This window comes from Arvicanthis niloticus, chromosome 1, assembly GCF_011762505.2.
Source record: "Arvicanthis niloticus isolate mArvNil1 chromosome 1, mArvNil1.pat.X, whole genome shotgun sequence".
Lineage (NCBI taxonomy): Eukaryota > Metazoa > Chordata > Mammalia > Rodentia > Muridae > Arvicanthis > Arvicanthis niloticus.
The window spans coordinates 87,844,650-87,866,469 of record NC_047658.1 but is presented as its reverse complement, the minus strand read 5'-3'; the positions used below and the strand labels follow the sequence as shown (position 1 = coordinate 87,866,469).

Here is a 21,820-nt window from a genome sequence, read left to right as displayed (position 1 = left end):
GTATTATTCAACTGAGGTTCTATCTTCCCAGGGAACTTTAGGCTGAATCAAAGAGACAGTAAAAAATAATGAGTCTAACCTAGTATATTCCTTAACAAAGGTGACATCATATTCCCAAAGTCTTCCTTTTTACAGGTTAAATTCTACCTCCAGATAATCTCAGTTGCTTTGGTTATTGGTTCTAATCTTACTCAGTCCAGTATGACACTGTGAGAATAAATTGTAAAAATGAAATTTTAGGTCTCAACATGAAAGATTCTTAGGTTCAGAGTTTCAATTGGCACTCAAGTGTTAGCTGCCCCTGGGGTGCATTCCAAGGGCTTGAATAAACATTTCAAAAGCACAAAAGACCCAAGATAGAGGCAATAAGGAATTCTCCCAGGAGCAAGATACAGATGTAAATCAGGATAATTGGGATGGAGGCTGGATGGAAACCAGGCTTTGGAACGGATGTTTGGAATATCCAATCATATGTAACCGTGCCAAATTTTCCCAGCTCTCCCCAACCTCTACCCATAAATATCCCAAGCTTCCTGGGCTGGGGGTCGGATCCTCTATCTCCTGCATGAGATATGTTCTGACCTGAGGGCCCTCGCCATTAAACTACCTTTTGTTATTACATCAAGAAGGTCTTTCATGTGTCCTTGGGTGCGTGCAGGTCCGGACTTGAGTGAGGGTCCCTTTTGGGGGTCTTTCAACACCTTTCACTGTGGCAATTCTTCAAATATGTTCAGGCCACTTTCTTGTTCCTTTTCAATCTTCTCAGTAGGGTCATTAATATGTAGCTTTCACCTATATTTTAGACCTCATACAGTTTGCTAAAAATCATTGTGCAAAAATACCATTCTTGTAATGTCACTGGTTGACTTTTGTTTATAAGGGAAATACTGATCTTCCAAAACAAAATTGAAATGTTCCCTTCTCTAATTTTTCCAGGAAAAAAAAACTATATATAATTGATAATTAAAAAAAAATCTTGAAGTGTTTAGTACAATTCATACTTGAAGCCATTTGTCTCTTAAGGGCTTCCCCCCACCCCTTTTCTTAAGACAGTTCTTGCTATGCTTGCCTCAAATTCCTGGGATCATGACCTTACTGTCTCAGCTTGGAGCTATAGATGCAGACCACTATGACTGTCTTGTAGTAATATTTAATTTTTTAAAATTCAAACATTGTTGTAAAGAACTTTCAAAAACAAAACAATGACACAAACCGCATACCAACATCAGTCCCATAGAAAATCTACACATTTCAGTGAACTTCTATATAGTTAGGGTTTTTCAAAGTATTTTTTATTTCTCTCTGGGGATTGGATATAGGGCCTTGTACATGCTAAGCAAGTGTTCTGCATCATCAGCCTTTTAAGGAAGTATTTTTTTAGTTTGACCAAAGGTATCATTGGCGCATTATTATTACTATTATTCTTACACTATTATTATAATATACTGTATATGTAGTGATATTACTTCCTTCATTCTAAATATAGGCAATTTTTTGTTTCTATTTTCCTAATCAGTATTACTAAAGTTTTTTTAAATGTATCAGTCTTCTAAAACAAGTATCTTAGAACCTTTTGATTTTTGTTAGCCATATTCTATGGGTGGAAAAATAGTAATATGAAGCTAGTTTTAAATCTTTTCCTCATTATTTGGTTATGTAAATATACACATATATAGTTCAGAGATCTGTGATTGGCAAAAAGCAAATGAAACAATTAATCTTAGCTTGTAAGTTTAAGGAGATAACCAAGAAATTCTTATATTTAAATTTTTACCTACTTCAGTGGGCTATTCTATGACTTAAATGAGGTATAGTAATTTTATTACAGTGTTTCTTTTCTTGATGTCTAAAAGCCTATAGCTATTCTTATGTATGAAAGCCAACTTATATTTTTGAGATGGTACTTTAATTACTTTTATATTGCTGTCAAGAGATTCCATAATCAAGGCAATGTACAAATGAAATAGTTTATTGGAGGCTTGCTTACAGTTTCAGAAGGCCACTGGTCATCATGGCAGAAAGCTTGTCAGCAGGCAGGCTGACATGGTGCTAGACAGTAGCTAAGAGCTTACATTTGATCCACAAGCAAGATGCGAATTGAGAGAAGTGAGGAAAGAGAGTAAGAAGGGATGGAGGGAGAGAGGGAGCTCTGCACTTTGAAACCTCAAAGTCCAGTATTAATCAAAGATGGATATCTATGTGTTAGTAATTTAGTAGTGACATCTGATAAGAACATAAATCTGGTACAGTCTCTGAGAATGAATAATGAACACACTTAAGCATTTCTCTTAGCTAGAATGGCAATTATAATGAAATAGCTTGGTGTCTCCCTTCAATAACTCATTTAGCTAGTAGTTGAGGTCAAACAGATGTGTTGCAGCTTCTCTAAGAATTGCTATTCTATCTGCATTTTACTCTTACATTTTTAGCATTTCTCTGGGTCCCATTTCTTAGCACCTGTTTGTACACTGGAAACAGTGACATTTCTGTCCATCATTAACATTAGAATGCTATGGCAAGACTGATTTCCCGAGTGGTTCTACCAGCTTGCAAGCCCACCAACAGTGGAGGAGTGTTCCTCTTTCTCCACATTTTTGCCAGCATCTGCTGTCACCGGTGTTTTTGATCTTAGCCATTCTGACTGGTGTGAGGTGGAATCTCAGAGTTGTTTTGATTTACATTTCTCTAATAACTAAGGATGTTGAACATTTCTTTAGGTGCTTCTCAGCCATTCAGTATTCCTCAGTGGAGCATTCTTTGTTTAGCTTTGTACTCCATTTTTTAATAGGGTTATTTGATTCTCTGAAGTCTAACTTCTTAAGTTCTTTGGATATTAGCCCTCTATCAGATGTAGGATTGGTAAAGATCTTTTCCCAATCTGTTGGTTGCCGTTTTGTCCTATTGACAGTGTCCTTTGCCTTACAGAAACTTTGCAATTTTTATGAGGTCCCATTTGTCAATTCTTGATCTTAGAGTATAAGCCATTGGTGTTCTGTTCAGGCACTTTCCCCTGCGCCCAAGTATTCAAGATTCTTCCCCACCTTCTCTTCTATTAGTTTCAGTGTATCTGGTTTTATGTGGAAGTCCTTGATCCACTTGGACTTGAGCTTTGTACAAGGGGATTAAGAATGGGTCGATTTTCGTTCTTCTACATGCTGACTTCCAGTTGAACCAGCACCATTTGTTGGAAATGCTGTCTTTTTTCCCCCACTGGATGGTTTTAGCTCCTTTGTGAAAGATCAAGTGACTGTAGGTGTGTGGATTCATTTCTGGGTCTTCAATTTTATTCCACCGATCTTCCTGCCTGTCTCTGCATCAATACCATGCAGTTTTTATCACTATTGCTCTGTAGTACTGCTTGAGGTCAGGGATGGTGATTCCCCTAGAAGTTCTTTTATTGTTGAGAATAGTTTTTGCTATCCTGGGTTTTTTGTTATTCCAAATGAATTTGAGAATTATTCTTTCTAACTCTATGAAATCAGTCTGGCAGTTTCTCAGAAAGTTGGACATAATATCACCTGAGGATCCAGCTATACCACTCCTGAGCATATATCCAAAAGAGGCTCCAATATATAACAAGGACACATGCTTCACTATGTTCATAGCAGCCTTATTTATAATAGCCAGAAGCTGGAAAGAACCCTGATGTCCTTCAACAGAGGAATGGATACAGAAAATATGGTACAATTACACAATGGAGTATTAAAAACAATGACTTCATGAAATTCTTAGGCAAATGGATGGAACTAGAAAATATCATCCTGAGTGAGGTAACCTAAATACAAAAGAACAGACGTGGTATGTACTCACTGAGAAGTGGATATTAGCCCAAATGCTCAGAATACCCAAGATTCAACTCACAGACCATATGAAGCTCAAGAAGAAGGAAAACCTAAGTGTGGGTGCTTCAGTCCTTCTTAGAAAGGGGAACAAAATGCTCATGGGAGCAAATATGGAGACAAAGTGTGGAGCAGAGATTGAAAGAAAGGCCATCCAGAGACTGTCCCATCTGGAGATTCTTCCCATATACAGTCAACAAACCCAGACATTATTGTGGATGCCAAGAAGTGCATGCTGACAGGAGCCTGATATCGCTGTTTCCTGAGAGGCTCTGCTACAGCCTAATAAATACCAAGGCATATGCTTGCAGCCAACCACTGGACTGAGCACGAGGTCCCCAATGGGGTCCCCAATGGAGGAGTTAGAGAAAGGACTTAAGTAGCTGAAGGGGTTTGCAACCCCATAGGAAGATCAATAATATCAACCAATGAGATCCCCCAGAGCTCCCAGGGACTAAACCACCAAGAGTACACATGGAAGGACCCATGGCTCCAGCTGCGTAAGTAGCAGAGGATGGCCTTGTTGGGGATCAATGGGAGGAGAGGCCCTTGGTCCTGTGAAGGCTCAATACCCCAGTGTAGAGGAAATCGAAGGCAGGGAGGCAGGAGTGGGTGGGTGGGGGAACACCATCATAAAAGCAGGGGAGGGGGATGGGATAGGGGTACTGGGGGACCAGGAAAGGGGATAACATTTGAAATGTAAACAAAGAAAATATCCAATAAAAAAAGCTATGGCCACTAGGTTGGAAAACTTGAAAGAGAAAGTATTAGATAAATGTTGAGTAAACTTGAAATTTTGAGGCAGACCTTTGTTCAGTACCAGAAATATTGAGCCATGAGCTTCCTAAGTCTACCTTACAAATGATACCTAAGAAACTTGATAAATGATAAAAAAAAAAAAACAAAAACTTTGTTTACTACAAAGACATTACTCACTAAGGTTACTAAGTGTAGAAAATGAGAACATGTTTCTGGTAACCCCCACACAATCCATCTAGAATTACTGAGATACATACCTTGATACATACTTTTTGGGTAAGATAAATGATAATTCATTTCCTATATCATTTTCCAACTTAGCACCTGGAATATGCTGCTGAATCATTGCAATGATATTATCAACGTCACAATATGGTTCCTTCTCCAAGACTATGTGATATCCAGCACCTGAAATAAACCATTTAGATGACCAACTGAAGAAGCTTTCTACTTCTTTTTTTAATATGTTTAAGACAGATTTTTGCTCTTTATGGTTCAGGTTATCTACTCCTACAAGAAAGAAGATATGGTTTGCCATAAGACATTTAGTAATGAAAATGTGGTAGCTGATACAAAAGCTTTCAGATGGCACTTTAAGGCACCGAATAAATAACAGCTACCTCTAGAATCGCAATATAATCTTTAGAGAACCATGATTTAGCATATATAACCAAACATAGCTGACATACAAAAGTGAGGCCCCTGTCATTGGGCTACTTATTTTGAAATAGAAATTGCAATAACCATTTATTTGCTGTTGTTGTACATCATGTATCAGACATTAATCTAAACCCCAAGGATACACAAGTGAGTATCACAAATAAAAATGTAGTTTTTCAGGATGTTTCAACCTGTAAAGTAATCATAAACTTTGAAAAATGAAATTGGTATCTAAATTGACATTAGATAATATTTAAAAAAATGCATCTGGGGTTGCAGGCAGCTTGAGAAATGGTTGCAAGCAGTTAACACCACTTGTCTCTCTTGCAAAGGACCCAGGTTTGGTTCTTAGCACCCATATGATGCTTTCCAAGCACCCATAGTGAGTTCCAGGAAGTCCAATGCCCTGACCTCCATTGGTACCAGGCACACATGTGGTGTGCATACATACATGCAGACAAATACATCCTTACACACAAAATAAATTAATCTAATAAAATATATATGAGAATATGATCAAAATACAATATACGAAATTCTCAAGGGATTATGTTCTATAAAGTGGGGCTATTGTTTTGAATCTAATACATAAAGGACACAGCATGGTAACCAGTCATAGGAGATTAGTAATTGAATTGAGTGGACTCAAATCTTGAATAAATTTATGTTAATTAACATTTAATTATTTCTACTTACATTTATATACTCCAATTTTAGAATCTTACTACCATGGCTTACATTTATAGCCTCTAGTGAAAATTCCTGCTATAATCTTAACCCCAAATAATTCACTGTTTAAGATAGCAATTTTGTCACTTATTATAGATACATATAATTATCAAATTGCCTTATTTCATTCATAGAATCTTAGTTTATATGTATGAGTATTTGGCCTGCATATATGTCTGTGAACCACATGCATGCCTAGTTTCTGTGCAGGGTACAAGAGGGCAATGGATTCCTTGGAACTGGAATTATAGATGGCTATGAGCTGACATGTACGTGATGAAAATTTAACCTAGGTCCTCTGCAAAGCAACAATGCAACAAGTGTTCTAAACCACTGAGCCATCTCTCCAACCCTCACTTATTTGATTAACTTATTCTGTATTACATTCTAATTGGTAATCACAACAATTCAGACTTATGTCATTATGATGGGGATTTGATACTGGTTGGAAACATGGAAATTAAAATAAGGGATATTTCATTCCTTCTCTCAATGGATGACTGACTGACTGAATGAATGAATGGATCAGTCATTTCAATCAACTAAATAACCATCTGGATGTAGGAATACATTACAAAGACAAAGATTGACAGCAAGTATAAAATGGGTCAGCAACTTTGTGTAAAATTGCAAAAAACTATGATCAAAATACATATGAAAATCTCAAAGAACAAATTTTTTTTAAAAAAATTATAATAATTGATATCAAAATTGCAGAGTAGAGGAAGGTCATTAAGTTTTGGGTATATAATCAAAATAAAATGAAGATAATGTTAAAAGAGTATTATTAAGGTATTGGTATCCTAAGAAAGATCAAATGGAGTGAGACCATATATTTGTTTCAGGAAGACTGAAGAGCCACAGCAGTGCAAGGTCCCCCTGACCATGATGGCAATGCGGTCACCCAGGACGTCAACTTCATCCATGTAGTGTGTGGTTAGTAAAATGGTCCGATTCTGTTTATAATGCTGAAGGATATCCCAGGTGGCTCTTCTTGACACTGGGTCCATGCCAGATGATGGTTCATCAAGTATCACTACCTACAAGCCAGAAGAACAATTCTATGATCACTGATAATTAATACTGGGCTACTTTACTGTTTGAAGGGAGAACACTGGAGCTAAGGCACAGAATGTCAACTAAAGTAGATGTGCACCTAAGAAATTAGTAACAATCCCAAACATTATTTCATACCAGCTGTGACAAAATGCAGACAACTCCCTTCTTTCTACACTGTCATGTTTCCTTTCATATTCGTATCAGCTTGCAGGTTTTAGAGAGCTGAGCTTTTCAGACACTGGCAGAAACTCTTATATAGAGTCCCTGCTTTACCTACCGCTCGTGCTCACATGTTCCCTGTTCTCTGTCTTTTGAATACCTTGGAGCCCCCCATAAGTGCTAAGATGATGGAGAGTTTGCGCCTCACTCCTCCACTCACTAAGCCTGATAATGTATGGTAGTTTTCTTGCATGTTAAAAGCAGACAGCATACGGTCAATTTCCATACAGTGTATGTTTTGAGGGATTCCTTTTACCTGGAAAGAGAAGACAAAATACATATTATACACCCAATTTGATTGTCAGAAAGAATCAAGGCTCATTAGACATTGTATAGATACAAGTGTATTGCAGATGTATCTCTAGAAATACTTTACATCTGTTTAATTCAATTAAAAGTGTCTTCTATCTTGTGTATCTTCACTCACATCTAAGGGACAGTTCCTAAAACGAACATTTTCAGAGACTACAGATGTAACTTGGTGGCAGAGTATGTGAAAGACCCTGGATAAAGATATCTGTAGCACATTAACAAAGACATGGAAACACACACACACACACACACACACACACACACACACACACACACGCACACACACACACACGCACACATCTGTGATGAGCTCCATATGCTGTGAAAATACATATACTTATTTATAGTCTACTAACCATGTTAATCACAGAGAACTGTGAAAGGTAAAGTCAGCAGCTGTCTTGAGAAGCCCAGAATCTAGAGTACCCCTGAGACAATGGGGCGTTCCACTTTCCTGTGTACCTGTTAACATGAACTCCAAGCAATCAAAAGCATGCAAGTGAGCTCTCTAGTCCAGACTGAGTAAAGAGAAACTTTCCAGTTTGATTTGAATGGAAAAGGAGAGCAGACAGCTAGAGGACCAAATGGTTTTCTCCTTCTTTTGTATACCAGCCATGGAATTCTCCTGGTGGGGACAGTGGCAGGAATAAATAAGAAGTCTGCAAGAGCCAAACTCTGAGGGAGGAGAAAACTTTCCCATAGCTCTGTGGCTCCATAGGAAAGGCTCACAGCCTACTTTTTGCTTTTTGCAGATTGGATGTAGCACAGCCATGGAAGGTGATAATTTTTGGCTGAACAAATGACAAAAGAATCTGGGGAAGCAGGAAGTACAGAGAGAGAAAAGAAGCAGAGGAATGTTGTATAGGATGTTCACAAAGTTGTGTATTCATTACAGCATTTGTATATATAGATCTAATCCTAACAGATAAATAGCAAACACTAAAAACCATGGTTGAACCACTTTCCAGTGTAAAATGGACCAACAGATACTATATACATGGTAGAGACCGACACAACAGTAAAAGAGGTCTGAATACTGACATAATTGTAGTCATCAAAACAAACAAACAAACAAACAAACAAAAACTTGCTGAACCAGGACCTTGGCAGCCCCAGTTCTTTGGTAAACTACACTGTCAGGACATCTTGGATCAAGTACTGCAGAACAATATACTGAAGCCTGGCTATAAGAAGTCCTTTAAAATGCAGAGAGAAAACTTTAGATTATAATTAGGTATATTTAACTTGATTATTGAATTGTTCAATATGCAGTCAATCTGTATCAACATCAGGCAATACCAGACTTATAAGTTTAAAGTTTTTTTCATAATAGTAAAATAAATTTAATTTAAAAAGAATAGATCTGCATATCAAAGAAGTAAATTTTACTAAGTAATTTTATAAGGTAGACTTTGACTCACCATACAGTAGAAAAAAAGGTGTTCTGATAGTGTCAAATCATCAAACAATAGGTCGTGTTGAGGGCAGAAGCCCAAGTTTTTTCTAATTTCAATCATGTTATCTGAAATATTATATCCATTAATATAGGCCTCTCCTCTGGTAGCAGCAAAACGACCTAGGATTACAAAGAAGACATAGACTAAGCTACATTTTCATGCAATATAAACAATACAATTGCAAGTTCATAGTAGACTCTTTGAGTATTAAGGGAACTGGTACTGTTGTCTACAGAGAAATAAAGAAAAACACCCAGATATTGCCTTTAGGGTGATAGAATTAGTCCTTTTTATTTATTTATGAAATCTATTATTAAAACATTTAGATTTGTTGCTATAGTCTAACATATAGTAATCAGATAGTTACTGCTGCCTATACTTGGGGCAAGCAGCAGTATAGAACTAAACAGAAGACAGTTTATTTTAAAAAGCCTATAAAAAAAACTATATAAATAGTGTTTCTTTGAGGGGCAAAACTTTCCAGGGTGGCTTGAGATTGGTGGGATTCTGTGGCCTGATCTTGGGCTTTTTTTCTATTGGGTTGAACTTGGCTGCCTACATCTCGAAGTGCTGGGCCTGGCCACTCATGCCCCTAGAGTTTACATTTTCCCCTTTCTGTTTACTATTGATAAACAATCAGGGGTTAGGAAATGAGGGTGACATCAGTAGACTACTTCCTGCTAAATGGGATGGTCAAAGTCCTTGGTACAAGGTTGACTTTCACTCTCAGGGTATAAGGAGGAGTTGCAGGTCTCTGGTTCCATAGATAGACTCTGGTAATCCTGTAATAACAACTGACTGAAAGTCTGGTTAGAAGAAATCTGTTCTTCCAGCCATCCACATCAGTGTCTAGCTTAGGTGACTGTACATGGGATGGATACCCAGGTGGAATGGTGCATGCTGTCAAGAACATGATATAGCTGTCTCCTTAGAGGTCTGCCAGAGACAGACACATTCAGAAGACGATGCTCACAGCTAACCACTGATATGATCAGGGGTTTCCCAATGGAGAAGTTAGAAGACTGAAGGAGCAGAAAGGGTTTATGACCCCATGAGGAAAACAACAATACCAGCCAACCAGAGCCCCCCAGGGTTTAAACCACCAGCCTGGGAGCATATAGGGAGGGACCCATGACTCCAGCGGTATATGTAGGGGAGGATGGCCTTGTTGGGCATAGGTGGGAGAGGAGATTCTTGGTCCCATGAAAAACGAACACAGAGTGGGGGGGGATGTGAGGGTGGGGAGGGGGTAGTGGGGGCAGGGGGTAGGTAGGGGCACAGCCTCATAGAAGCATGAGGAGGGGGATGGGATAGGGGTTTCTGGGTGGTGGGAGGAAGTGGGGTAAGGGGATAAAACCTGAAATGTAAATATAATACCCAATTTTTAAAAAAAAGGAAAAAAAAGAAAGAAAAAAAGAAAAAAAGAAGAAATCTGTTGTAGAAGAAATCTAGACAAGAAGTTTATAGGCAGGGTGTGACTAGTAGGATTAAGAAAAGGAGGAGAAGCCCTCTCGCGGATCTGAGGCCTGAACCAGACCTCTGCCCGGTCTGCTGTTGTGTGGACCCCGGATTCCACCTGAGACATTCTGGAGGCTCCACGGATCCCACAGCCAGCCTAGGTAGGAAGACCCACATACTGCCCTAAGCCCATAGCTGGGTGCTGTGAGCGATCAGATTCCAGCAGATACCACCCCCCCCCTCCCCGCCCCTGCGGGGACATAGGCCTCTCCACTGGTTGGGGGATAGAGACCTAGAATCAGGCAGAAGATGAGACACAAACAGCTTGTGTGAGGAAACAGGCTCATTGGTTCCTCTGACAAAGTCTCCACACGGATCGCTCACTGGCAATGTGAGTGGCTGACAATCCTCGTTGTCTCTTTTAGGATCATGTTAGGAATGACTTACTGCATTTCCCTGCTTCCCTGTATGTTGTGGTTTCCAATACTCAGTAGAGAAGGGAAAGTCACTCAGGGTGATAGAAGCATGGTAGTGTTTGTAGCATAGAGAGAGTCCAGAACCGCTACCAGCCACTTGTCAACAGTTACTAATTATAGTACAGTCTCTGGCCTGCAATAGATGCAGGAACACTTTTTTTTTTTTTTTTTTTTTTTTTGGTTTTTCGAGACAGGGTTTCTCTGTGTAGTCCTGGCTGTCCTGGAACTCACTCTGTAGACCAGGCTGGCCTTGAACTCAGAAATCCACCTGCCTCTGCCTCCCAAGTGCTGGGATTAAAGGCGTGCACCACCACTGCCCGGCTGCAGGAACACTTTTTAAGCTGGAAAACCCACACCATAAAACCATTCTCCTTTAAGAATTTAAATTCTGGTTGGTGGAAAAAATTATCTGGTCACCCAAAATAATTTCATAATGGTTCAGATGGTTATACAGTCTTAGGAAGCTGTAATGAGTGGCTAACTTTAATAAGGAGAAATAGTACTTTAAATGTGGTAACTCGGTAATCTTTTTTGAGAAAAGATCTTATGTTGCTCAGACTGGTCTGTCGAACTCTTGGGGTCAAGGGATCCTCCTGCCTCAGTCTCCTAAGTAGCTGGAACGACAGACTTGCCAGATTACCTATTAATTAATTCTGTTAGAAAACAGCCAGAGTCCCCCCGATTCCACCAGAGACATCCTGGAGGCTCCACGGATCCCACAGCCAGCCTAGGTAGGAAAATCCACACACTGCCCTGAGCCCATAGCTGGGTGCTGTGAGCACTCAGATTCCAGCAGATACACCCCCCCCCCCCCCCGCAGACTAGCACTCCCCTCCTGCCCCTCTCCCAGATCTGAGGCCTAGATCAGACCTCTGCCCAGTCTGCTGGTGTGTGTACCCCAGATTCTGCCTGAGACATACTGGAAGGTCCACTCAACCCAGAGCCATAGAGGAACAACTGAACTCAGAGCGTCAGACAACATATCCTGAGATATCCTAGAGGAGACACTGCACCCAGAACAGCAGACACCTAGCTGGACTGCTACCTTGGAGGCACCATATCCTGAGGCATCCTAGAGGTACCACTGTACTCAGTGCAGCTGGAAAAGATCACAGAGACATCTGGAGCCCTAGGAGATCAGACACAAGCTAGATAACTGGAAAGACAGGCTTCAGTCAGAGACAGCAAGTACAGGCAGCACTAGAGTTAACCAGATGGTGAAAGGCAAGAGCAAGAACGTAAGCAACAGAAACCAAAGTTACATGGCATCATCAGAACCCAGTTCCCCCATCATAGCAAGCCCTGAACACCCCATCACACCAGAAAAGCAGGATTCAGAATTAAAATCACTTCTCATAACGATGATAGAGGACTTTAAGAAAGACATAAATAACGCTTTCAAAGAACTTAAGGAGAACACTGGTAGACAGATAGAAACCCTTAAAGAGGAAACACAAAATTCCCTTAAGGAATTGCAAGAAAACGCAACCAAATGGGAGAAGGAATTAAACAAAACCATGCAGGATCTAAAAATGGAAGTAGAAACAATAAAGAAATCACAAAGGGACAATACCCTGGAGATAGAAAACCTAAAAAAAAAGATCAGGAATCATAGACACAAGTATCACCAACAGAATACAAGAGATGGAAGAGAGAATCTCACGTGCAGAAAATACCATGGAAAACATTGACACAACTGTCAAAGAAAATGCAAAATACAAAAAGCTACTAACCCAAAATATACAAGAAATCCAAGACACAATGAGAAGGCCAAACCTAAGGATAATAGGTATAGATGAGGGGGAAGACTCCCAACTTAAAGGACAGTCTGAGGGCAGGGCCTGGCCACTTGTGCCTTGAGGGGCTTATACTAGGTATTGGGTAGGTACTATAAAAAACAAAGACTGGGAAAATATGACATTTACCCTTAAGAAATTTAAATATTTTAAATACAGAATATTTATGTTCTGCTCATGGTAATTAATTCAGATTTTATGGTAGAATATTTGATAATATATGAATAACTAAATATAAAGCTGCTAAAACCCCTGGGTCACTTATTCTTGTAAAAATACATACTCTCAAAATGTATTCTTTAAAAGTTAATTTAAAGCACACTCCAGGTGCTGGAGGAATGACTCAGCAGTTAAAAACACAAGAACCTGTGTTCAATTCCCGACTATCACATGGGTAGGCTCACACTTGCAAATGCATGGCATTTACTAAGAAAACACATGACTACACATAAATAAAAACAAATCTTTAAAAATACACACCAATATAGCCTACTATATTTAAAGATGCTTATAACAAGCCCATCTTATTTGACAGAAGACAAATATTCAACATGGAGAAAATTACTAATTTAGACACATTCAAAAGTGAAAGATTACTACTATTACTGCATGGATCATAACACTACTTTATAAATACTGAATAAATTAAATAGCTATTGAAAACAGCAAGCATAAAGAGTACATAAATAAATTTCACATGAAATTATCTTCTAAAAAAGCTGAATTGAAACAGAAACATTATATACTTTAGTACCAACATTTTTTTTTTTTTATTAACATCAAACCCAGACACCATTGCTGATGCTAAGACGTGCTTGCTGACAGGAGCCTGATATGGATGTCTCCTGAGAGGCTCTGCCAGAGCCTGACCAATACAGATGTGGATGCTTGTAGCCAACCATCATCTGAGCAGGAGGAACCCAATGGAGGAGTTAGAAAAGGGACTGAAGGAGCTGAAGGAGATTGCAACCCCATAGGAAGAACAACAATATCAACTAACCAGACTCTGCAGGGCTTCCAGGGACTAAAACACCAACCAAAGAATACACATGGAGGGACCCATGGCTCCAGCTGCATATGTAGCAGAGGATGGCCTTGTCAGGCATCACTGAGAGGGAAGAACCTTGGGCCTGTGAAAGCTTGATGTCCCCGTGTAGAAGAATGCTAGGGAGGTGGGGTGGGAGTGAGTGGGTGGGTGGAGGAGTACCCTCGTGGAGGCAGGGGAAAGGGGGGTAGGATGGAGGTTTTCAGAGAGGAAACTGGAAGGAGGATAACATTTGAAATATAAATAAGCAAAATAACCAATAAAAAACTAAAACACTAACAAACAAACAACAACAAAACCCAATTTAATTAACAAGTTTAGTACTGATACAAGTAACACAAAGAGAATTTTAGAATTTTGCTACTGGTAGATTCTTTCTTTCTCATATCATTATGCAAAACTTTTGCATTTCATATATTTTTAGTTAAGAATAACAATCTTGGCACAGTTGCAAGACACACCAGTCAGAAGAATAGGTGAGTGACTTGCTTGCCAGCTGAACTACCCCATTACCTAAACTGGGTTCCTAAAGACATACTCCACAGCCTCGCTCCTCCCACCTCCCAGATCCCAGGCTAGCTCCCCAATTCCTGCAGATTTTTGCTGCTCAGGTGCAGGTCACACCAGTCAGAAAAACAGAGACTCCCTGCTGCACCAGCCCCCAAACTAATCAGAGACTCACTACTGGATCAGATGTCATGCCAGGTGCCAGAATTTCAGACCACAAAGACCAGAAGACCAAAGAAGAAACAGAAACATCCATGCAACAAAGACAAACTCAGAAATTAGCACCTAGATCTACAATCACTCCAAACCCAGATGCCTCAACACTAGTGTAAGATCACAATCCAACAGCCAGTGCAATATGGAACAACCAGAGTCAAGTATCCTATGGCAGTATCCAATGCAGTTGAAGCACAAGAAATGACCTTAAAACCAACTTTATGAAGATGATAGCGGTCCTTAAAGAAGAAATGAAATATCTCTTAAGGAAACCAAGAGACAACAAATGAACAAACAAACAGGCAAAGAAAACTGTTTAAGACCTGAAAATGAAAATAGAAGCAATAAAGAAAATACAAATGGAGGGAATTCTGGAAAAAAGTAAATATAGGTAAGTGAACAAGCACTACAGAAACAAGCAACACAAATAGAATACAAGAGATGGAAGAGAGAATTCTCAGGGGTTGAAGATACAATAGAGAAATAGATTCATCAAAGAAAATGCTAAATCTAAAAAATTCCTAACACAAGACATCCAGGAAATCCGGGACACTATGAAGACCAAACCTAAGAATAATAGGAATAGAAAAAGGAGAAGAATCATGAAGACCCCTAAATTAGGGAGACCCTTACTCAAGTCTCGGGAAATCGCCCAAGAACTCTCACAAGACACCGTACCTGGATGCAAATGGCAGAGGCTTTATTAGGGAAATAGGCCGGGGGTCAAACTGCAAGCTCTCTCTCAAAAGAGTAAGCAAGGTTTGGCACTGAGTGATAGGTACGGGGGTCTTTTAAAGAGCAAAACCACAAACCAGGGGAGTGGGGAGGGGGGGAGGGGTTGCCAAGGATACATAACATAAGAATAGTGATACATTCCAAAGAAACCCATCCTAAAAGGTTAATGGCCATGGAAATTACCCAGTACAATCATTTTCTAAAAAATGTGGTTTCACCAAGTCACTGCCCTACCTTGTATTCTCACTAGCTCCAGCTGTAAAGCCACAGCCCTGTCATTGTGTTTTTACCACCTGAATGACTTTCATTCCTTACAGCCAGTTCCTGGAACTGGCCTGGCTTGTTTCAGAGAAAATTTTCCATGTCCCTAAAAGAACTTAAAAGGCATCTATATATGTATATATTCTATAAAAATGATTTTTATAATTTTTCATTCTTCAATCCCACCTCAAAAACCTAGAAAAAGTATGTTTAACAAAATCAGAAGAAAAATTTCCTAAGCTAAAAAAGGCCACACCTATAAAGGTACAAGAAACCTACAGAATACCAAAAAGATTGGGCCAGAAAAGGAAGTCTCCATGCCACATAACAAACTACACATACAAAACAAAGAAAGAATATTATAAGTGTTCAAGGGAAAAGGCCAAGTGACACATAAAGGCAGAATTACTAGAATTATACCCAACTTTTTTCAGTGGAGTCTCTAAAATCTGGAAGGGCCTGGACATATGCCTTCATGGTAAAGTCAAATTTAAATTTTTACCCACAAATCCAAGCCTACAGAAAGTACTAAAAGGAGAACTCCAACCCAAGGGGACTAACTATACCCATGAAAAGGCAGGCAATAAATAATCTCACACCAGGAAAACAAAAAGAAGGGAAACACACACACACACACACACAGAGAGAGAGAGAGAGAGAGAGAGAGAGAGAGAGAGAGAGAGAGAGAGAGAGAGAGAGAGAGAGAGCAATGTATAAGCAAGAACACACTCTTAAAAATTAACTGGAGATTCCAGAATGGAATACACATGGTGTGCCTTAGGAGGTGGGGAGAATTGGTTTCTGGGTTTGGGATTAGGACAAGATACATGATAGATTTGTGAACATAATTCTGGGGTTCGTGGCATGAGTTGGGACACAGCTACATCCCCCAAGCTGACCCAGACAAAGCTGGGTGGTGAGAGAGGCCGAGCCCTTCTCAAAGGCTTCTAAACTGCCCTGGAGAGCTGGAGCTCAGAGGGGCTAGGAGTCCCTGCTGTGCAAGAAGACAAGCTGCTCAGAAGGCAGAGAGAAAGGCTGCATGCCTCCTGTAATCAAATAAAAAGAATGGAAATAATGGAAATTTAAGCAGTCAATGCTCTCTTAAGCAGCTAGGTTCTTTGAACACGGGCTCCACGGGAATTGCCTATGACACACTGGTAGCCTAAAAATAGGCTTACACAGTAAATAGAAGGGAATTTAATGGAAGTTAAATAGGAAAGGATATTATTTTAATTCATATAAAGAAAAAGGTGATATAATTATATATCCACAGAGATAGTAATTTTTATAGAAGGGAAGAAAATGAAAACTGCTTAATGACCTCAAATGTAAGAACAAAGGCAGGCAGGGTATGGGGAAGGAGCTGTGTTTCAAATAGATAAAATAAATTTAGGTTCTTGATCTCAGAAAGAAGGGAACAAATGCAGGAGATGGGAGGAGCCCTTTTTCAATGAATAATAATAATTGTTTCGATTGCTTTAATTGCTTTGAAGTGTTTTAATTATCAAAATGCAGAAGGTTATAAGTTTGGTGGTTATGGTATTACAAATCCTCTGTGACAGAGTTCAAAATAGAGCAGTCCTAATTTGAATCAGTCTATACTTTTGATGATTTTGGGCTCCTGGACCACAGACACACTATTTATTCTTGTCAGGGTATTCTTTCACAGAATGAAACAGAAACAAAGATAAACAATTAACCTAAACTTTGTTCTTGTATAGCTATACTTCTTCCCTTTATGTTGCATCACAAATTACATATACATATGTAATTTGTCTATGTATATATATGTATATATACACACACATATATATCTCAAATATATGCATATATTTGTATATATATGCTCAATATAAGATTAACAATTCTTATGCATTTGTCTTTCTAATAATCTAGCAAACCAAAACTACAATCATACCTATTTTTATTTATATATGCAGTTGCTTTAAATATCTCCTTCACAGAAGATTTAAGTTACTTTCTAGTTTACTTTCATTATTACACAAAGGATTCCAGCATTTTCTATAATGATAAATGTTATAGTAATGAACTCCTTCAGCCTCTATTTTCTGCTTATATCTAAATTTCTCTATTATTTTTAAAGGACAGTTTTGATAATCATAAAAATTTGGTTAAAAATCTATGCCCTCCTGTACTTTAAAAATGTCATTGTGCTACCAGCTATATTCCATCGTTTGTGATAAAAATTCAGTCTCTGTCAATCATGATTCCCCAACCTGTTTCTATGAAGTTGGCAGCTGTAGATATCTCTCATAAGTGGAATTATTCTAAATATTTTTGTAATCGGTTTACTTAGTTATATCAGATTTTATCCATATTATAACATGAAACAGGATTTCTGATTTACGTCTGAGTATTTTATTATATGAATCTAAATATACTACATTTTCTTACCAGTTATCTGTTAACAGAAATCTGGATTACTTCTTTAGCTTGGGCAAATACTGCTAGAAACTTGAGTGTGAAAGTATCTCTTAAAACTCTGTTCTCTCCCGGTGGTGGTGGCACACACCTTTAATCCCAGCACTTGGGAGGTAGAGGCAGGTGGATTTCTGAGTTCAAGGCCAGCCTGGTCTACAGAGTGAGTTCCAGGACAGCCAGGGCTACACAGAGAAACCCTGTCTTGAAAAACAAAAAAAAAAAAAAAAAAGACTCTGTTCTCAATATTCCTGGACATGTATCCAAAAAAAAAAAATTATATTGTAATTTTTAGCTTTTAGCTTTATTGATGTATATTTGATAAAGAATCACATGCACTTAAAGTATGCATGTTGATGGGTTTTGAAGTATGAATATAATTTAGTATGTTAACACACCATAGCCATACCTCCGTTATTTGCTTTTGGGGAGTAACACTTAACATGAAATTGAACCTTTTAACACAGTTTAGAGTCCTTTATACAGTATTGGTAGTTGTAGGTAAATACTATACAGAAAATGATTGTTTAACACAAGGTGGAAAAGAGATTAGTTATTTGGAGAATACAGAAAGACTTGGGAATAAGTCTTGCTCTAGCTCTTCTGTCTTGAGGGGAGGAAAAGCACTTGTCCTGTGCATTTTCCCAACTTGCAGCACAAGGTCAACTGTGGGAGGATGTCTGCCTCCTCTTTTGCTCTGAGCTATCCTAGTTTCTGGGCTTCATTGTTCCCTTAGCACTCAGGATAAGCGAAATAGAAATTCGTCCTTCAGCTAGAACTCTAAGGAACAAGACTCCATTTGCCTTGGTTTTCTGCTCTTTCTCATTCTGTCAGAAGACCGAAGGCTATAGGAAAACACCTTCCCTCTGTCTTTTGTTCCCTGCTATTCAAGTGTCCAAGTTCTAGCATTGTTTCAGTATTTGGGAAGAGATGAAGTAGAAGGCCCTTGGAGAGCAAACTTGAGTCCATGAGACTAGGCAGAATGTACATTCTCCCTTCTCCTACCTAAGAGAGAAAACTAATGAAAACCATCCTCTAGGGTATGAGTTAAACCGCCTTGAAGGAAGGTTTTACAGGAACACAGCACATCTGCATTTCCCCTGGATCGGTACAACCATTTTTATCCTTTTGTTGTTCAGAGTGACATTTCTTAACTGAATTCTCAATTTCTTCTAAGAGTACTTTGGTTCAAATAGTACAGTGTGGTGGACTAATAACTCATGTGTTTGAATGCTTGGCCCATAGGGAGTGGTGCTATTAGGGAGTGTGGTTTTATTGGAGTAGGTGTGGCCTTGTTTGAGGAAGTAAGTCACTGCTGAGGTAGGCTTTAAGGCCTTATATTCTTTAAAGCTATACACAGTGTGACAGTGTCCTACTGCTACCTTTGGATCAAGATGTAGAACTCTCAGCTCCTTCTCCAGCACCACATCTGTCACATTCTGTCATGATGATAATAGACTGAACCTCTGAAACTGTTAAGCCAGCCCCAATGAAATGTTCTTCTTTATAAGAGTTGCCTTCGTCATGTTGTCTCTTCATAGCAATGGAAACCTTAACCAAGACACATGGCTATTCTGTTGTGTCTGGAGAGATCAGTGGCCAGGTTCCAAGAGTAAGACTCACTGTTTTTCAGTCTCAAGAAGATACCTTTACCCTGGATGCAGATGAATACACACCTGTGAGAACAGACAAGGTTGTGGTCTTTCCTGCTCCATTGTGTCCCAGAAGAACAGTGACCTGCCCCTCATATACGTTTAGTGACAAGTTGTTTACTGCAGGTTTATTTTTAAATTCCTGTAGGATGAAAGAGTAACACGTTATCTGTCAATTAAAAAGACACATTCACATCCTCTGTACTTATATCATCCAACACATGCTATCAATAATGGATGATATTGTTAGGTCCAAAGGAAACTCTGGCTCCCTAAACTTCAAAAGGCAGTCCAAAAATCCAGAAACTGGCTCAGCCTGGACAATAGGAAGATTTATGGCAATTAGGGAAAAAAAAGCTGGCATTCCTCAGTAATTTGTGAAGTTGGTTCCCCTCTACCAAAAAAAAAAAATCATTTTCCTTATAATTGGCAGAAAGAACAAATGGCTATTGGTGGTTCTTGTTAGCATACCAAAGAACATGCTAGCCTCCAGACTCCCTCAGTATCACAAGTACATGTTATATACATTTCAAAGTACCCATTAGCATCTTAGCTCTTCTCACCTTCCCTACACTCTCCCAGCTCATTGGCTCCCTTACCTCCAGCTACCCATTCCCCTTATAACCCTGCTATTTCTCTTACACTCTGCTCTGTTCCTGATGCTTTCAAGGCCAGATCCAATCTGCTGGCCACATTCAGTCTACTTTCTCTTTCTGTTCTGGACCCTTCCAGATGCCTCTGGCTGTTCTTTCTCTCTACAATAAACCCTTTATTTACAATAAAACCCTTCCCCTTTAGCCATGCAATGAAGCAGTCATGTCATCAGTTTATACAGTCACTATATTTCTCTATATTGGATATAGCTTTGTATCTCTAAATATTTACCAGAAACATATTTAAACATTTCATAGATATCTCAAAATTGGCATAGCTAAAAGCTATTAACTTACTCTTCAATAAATATAAAAATCAAAATTATCTTTTGAAAAAAAATTTAACTGTTCCTTCAAACTCACCTAATGCATCTCACAATATGCAAACAAGAGATGCTTGAATATAATCCTATACCTTAACATAAATCACACATGATCCCTATTTTATTGAAATCTTCACAAAACATAATGGGACAAAAGATAAGGGCACATAAAAATAGCTGCAGATATGAACAACATTATTAGTGAAACAAAGGGCCTAAAATGATACACCTGATAGTGCTTTAAGGACTTAAGAAAATAAAGAATTCTGAACTGAGGACTACTGCATGGCCGAGAAAGCACCTAAGAATGTTCAGCATCCTAAGTCATCAGAGAAATGCAAATCAAAATGACCTTGAGATTCCACCTCACATCAGTCAGAATGGCTAAGATAAAAAACTCAGGAGACAGCAGATGCTGGCAAGGATGTGGAGAAAGAGGAACACTCCTTCATTGTTGGTGGGATTGTAAGATGGTACAACCACTATGGAAAGCAGTCTGGCGGTTTCTCAGAAAATTGGACATAGTATTACCTGAGGCTCCAGCTATACCACTCCTGGGCATATACCCAGGAGAAGCTCCAACATATAACAAGGACACATGCTCCACTATGTTCATAGCAGCCTTATTTATAATAGCCAGAAGCTGGAAAGAACCCAGATGTCCTTCAACAGAGGAATGGATACAGAAAATATGGAACATTTACACAATGGAGTACTACTCAGCGATAAAAACCAATGACTTCATGAAATTCTTAGGCAAATGGATGGAACTAGAAAATATCATCCTGAGTGAGGTAACCCACTGAGTGGGTGGATGGGTAGGAGGACGGGGGATGGGATAAGAGGTTTCTGCGGTGGAGAATGGGGAAAGGTGATAACATCTAAAATGTAGATAAATAAATTATCCGATGATGATGATGATGATGATGATGATGATGATGATGAAGAAGAAAGCCAGACAATGGAACTGGCAATTTCAGTCAAGCATTTGAGACTTTTTGTCAACAATTTAATATTACCTACATTAATGGGATTCCTTATAATCCTCAACAAGGACAATAGACTGTGGAAGGAACCCATGGAACTTTAAAACAATATCTTCATAAAATAAAAGGGGGAGGTGTATCCCTGTACAACACAAATTTATTTAAATCATGTTCTTATTTTAAATTTTGTAAGAAATTTGGATGCAAAGGAATTTTCTGCTGAGTGTCTATGGCACTCT

General features: G+C 38.9%; 1 protein-coding gene across 3 annotated transcripts in view; it reads right to left on the bottom strand.

The window, feature by feature from the left end:
• The window catches only part of LOC117713553 (phospholipid-transporting ATPase ABCA3-like), a 158,744-nt gene that overhangs the window by 68,347 nt on the left and 68,577 nt on the right, over window positions 1-21,820 (bottom strand). For 2 of the 3 annotated variants that reach the window (XM_076919044.1, XM_076918994.1), the window contains 5 exons: window positions 19,644-19,761; window positions 8,999-9,153; window positions 7,366-7,521; window positions 6,817-7,027; window positions 4,856-5,006 (listed from right to left, as the gene is read on the bottom strand). In XM_076919044.1, the coding sequence (XP_076775159.1) occupies window positions 4,856-5,006; window positions 6,817-7,027; window positions 7,366-7,521; window positions 8,999-9,153; window positions 19,644-19,761 (791 nt within the window). The remainder of the gene's footprint in view (window positions 1-4,855; window positions 5,007-6,816; window positions 7,028-7,365; window positions 7,522-8,998; window positions 9,154-19,643; window positions 19,762-21,820) is intronic. The other variant, XM_076919006.1, reaches the window with a different exon arrangement.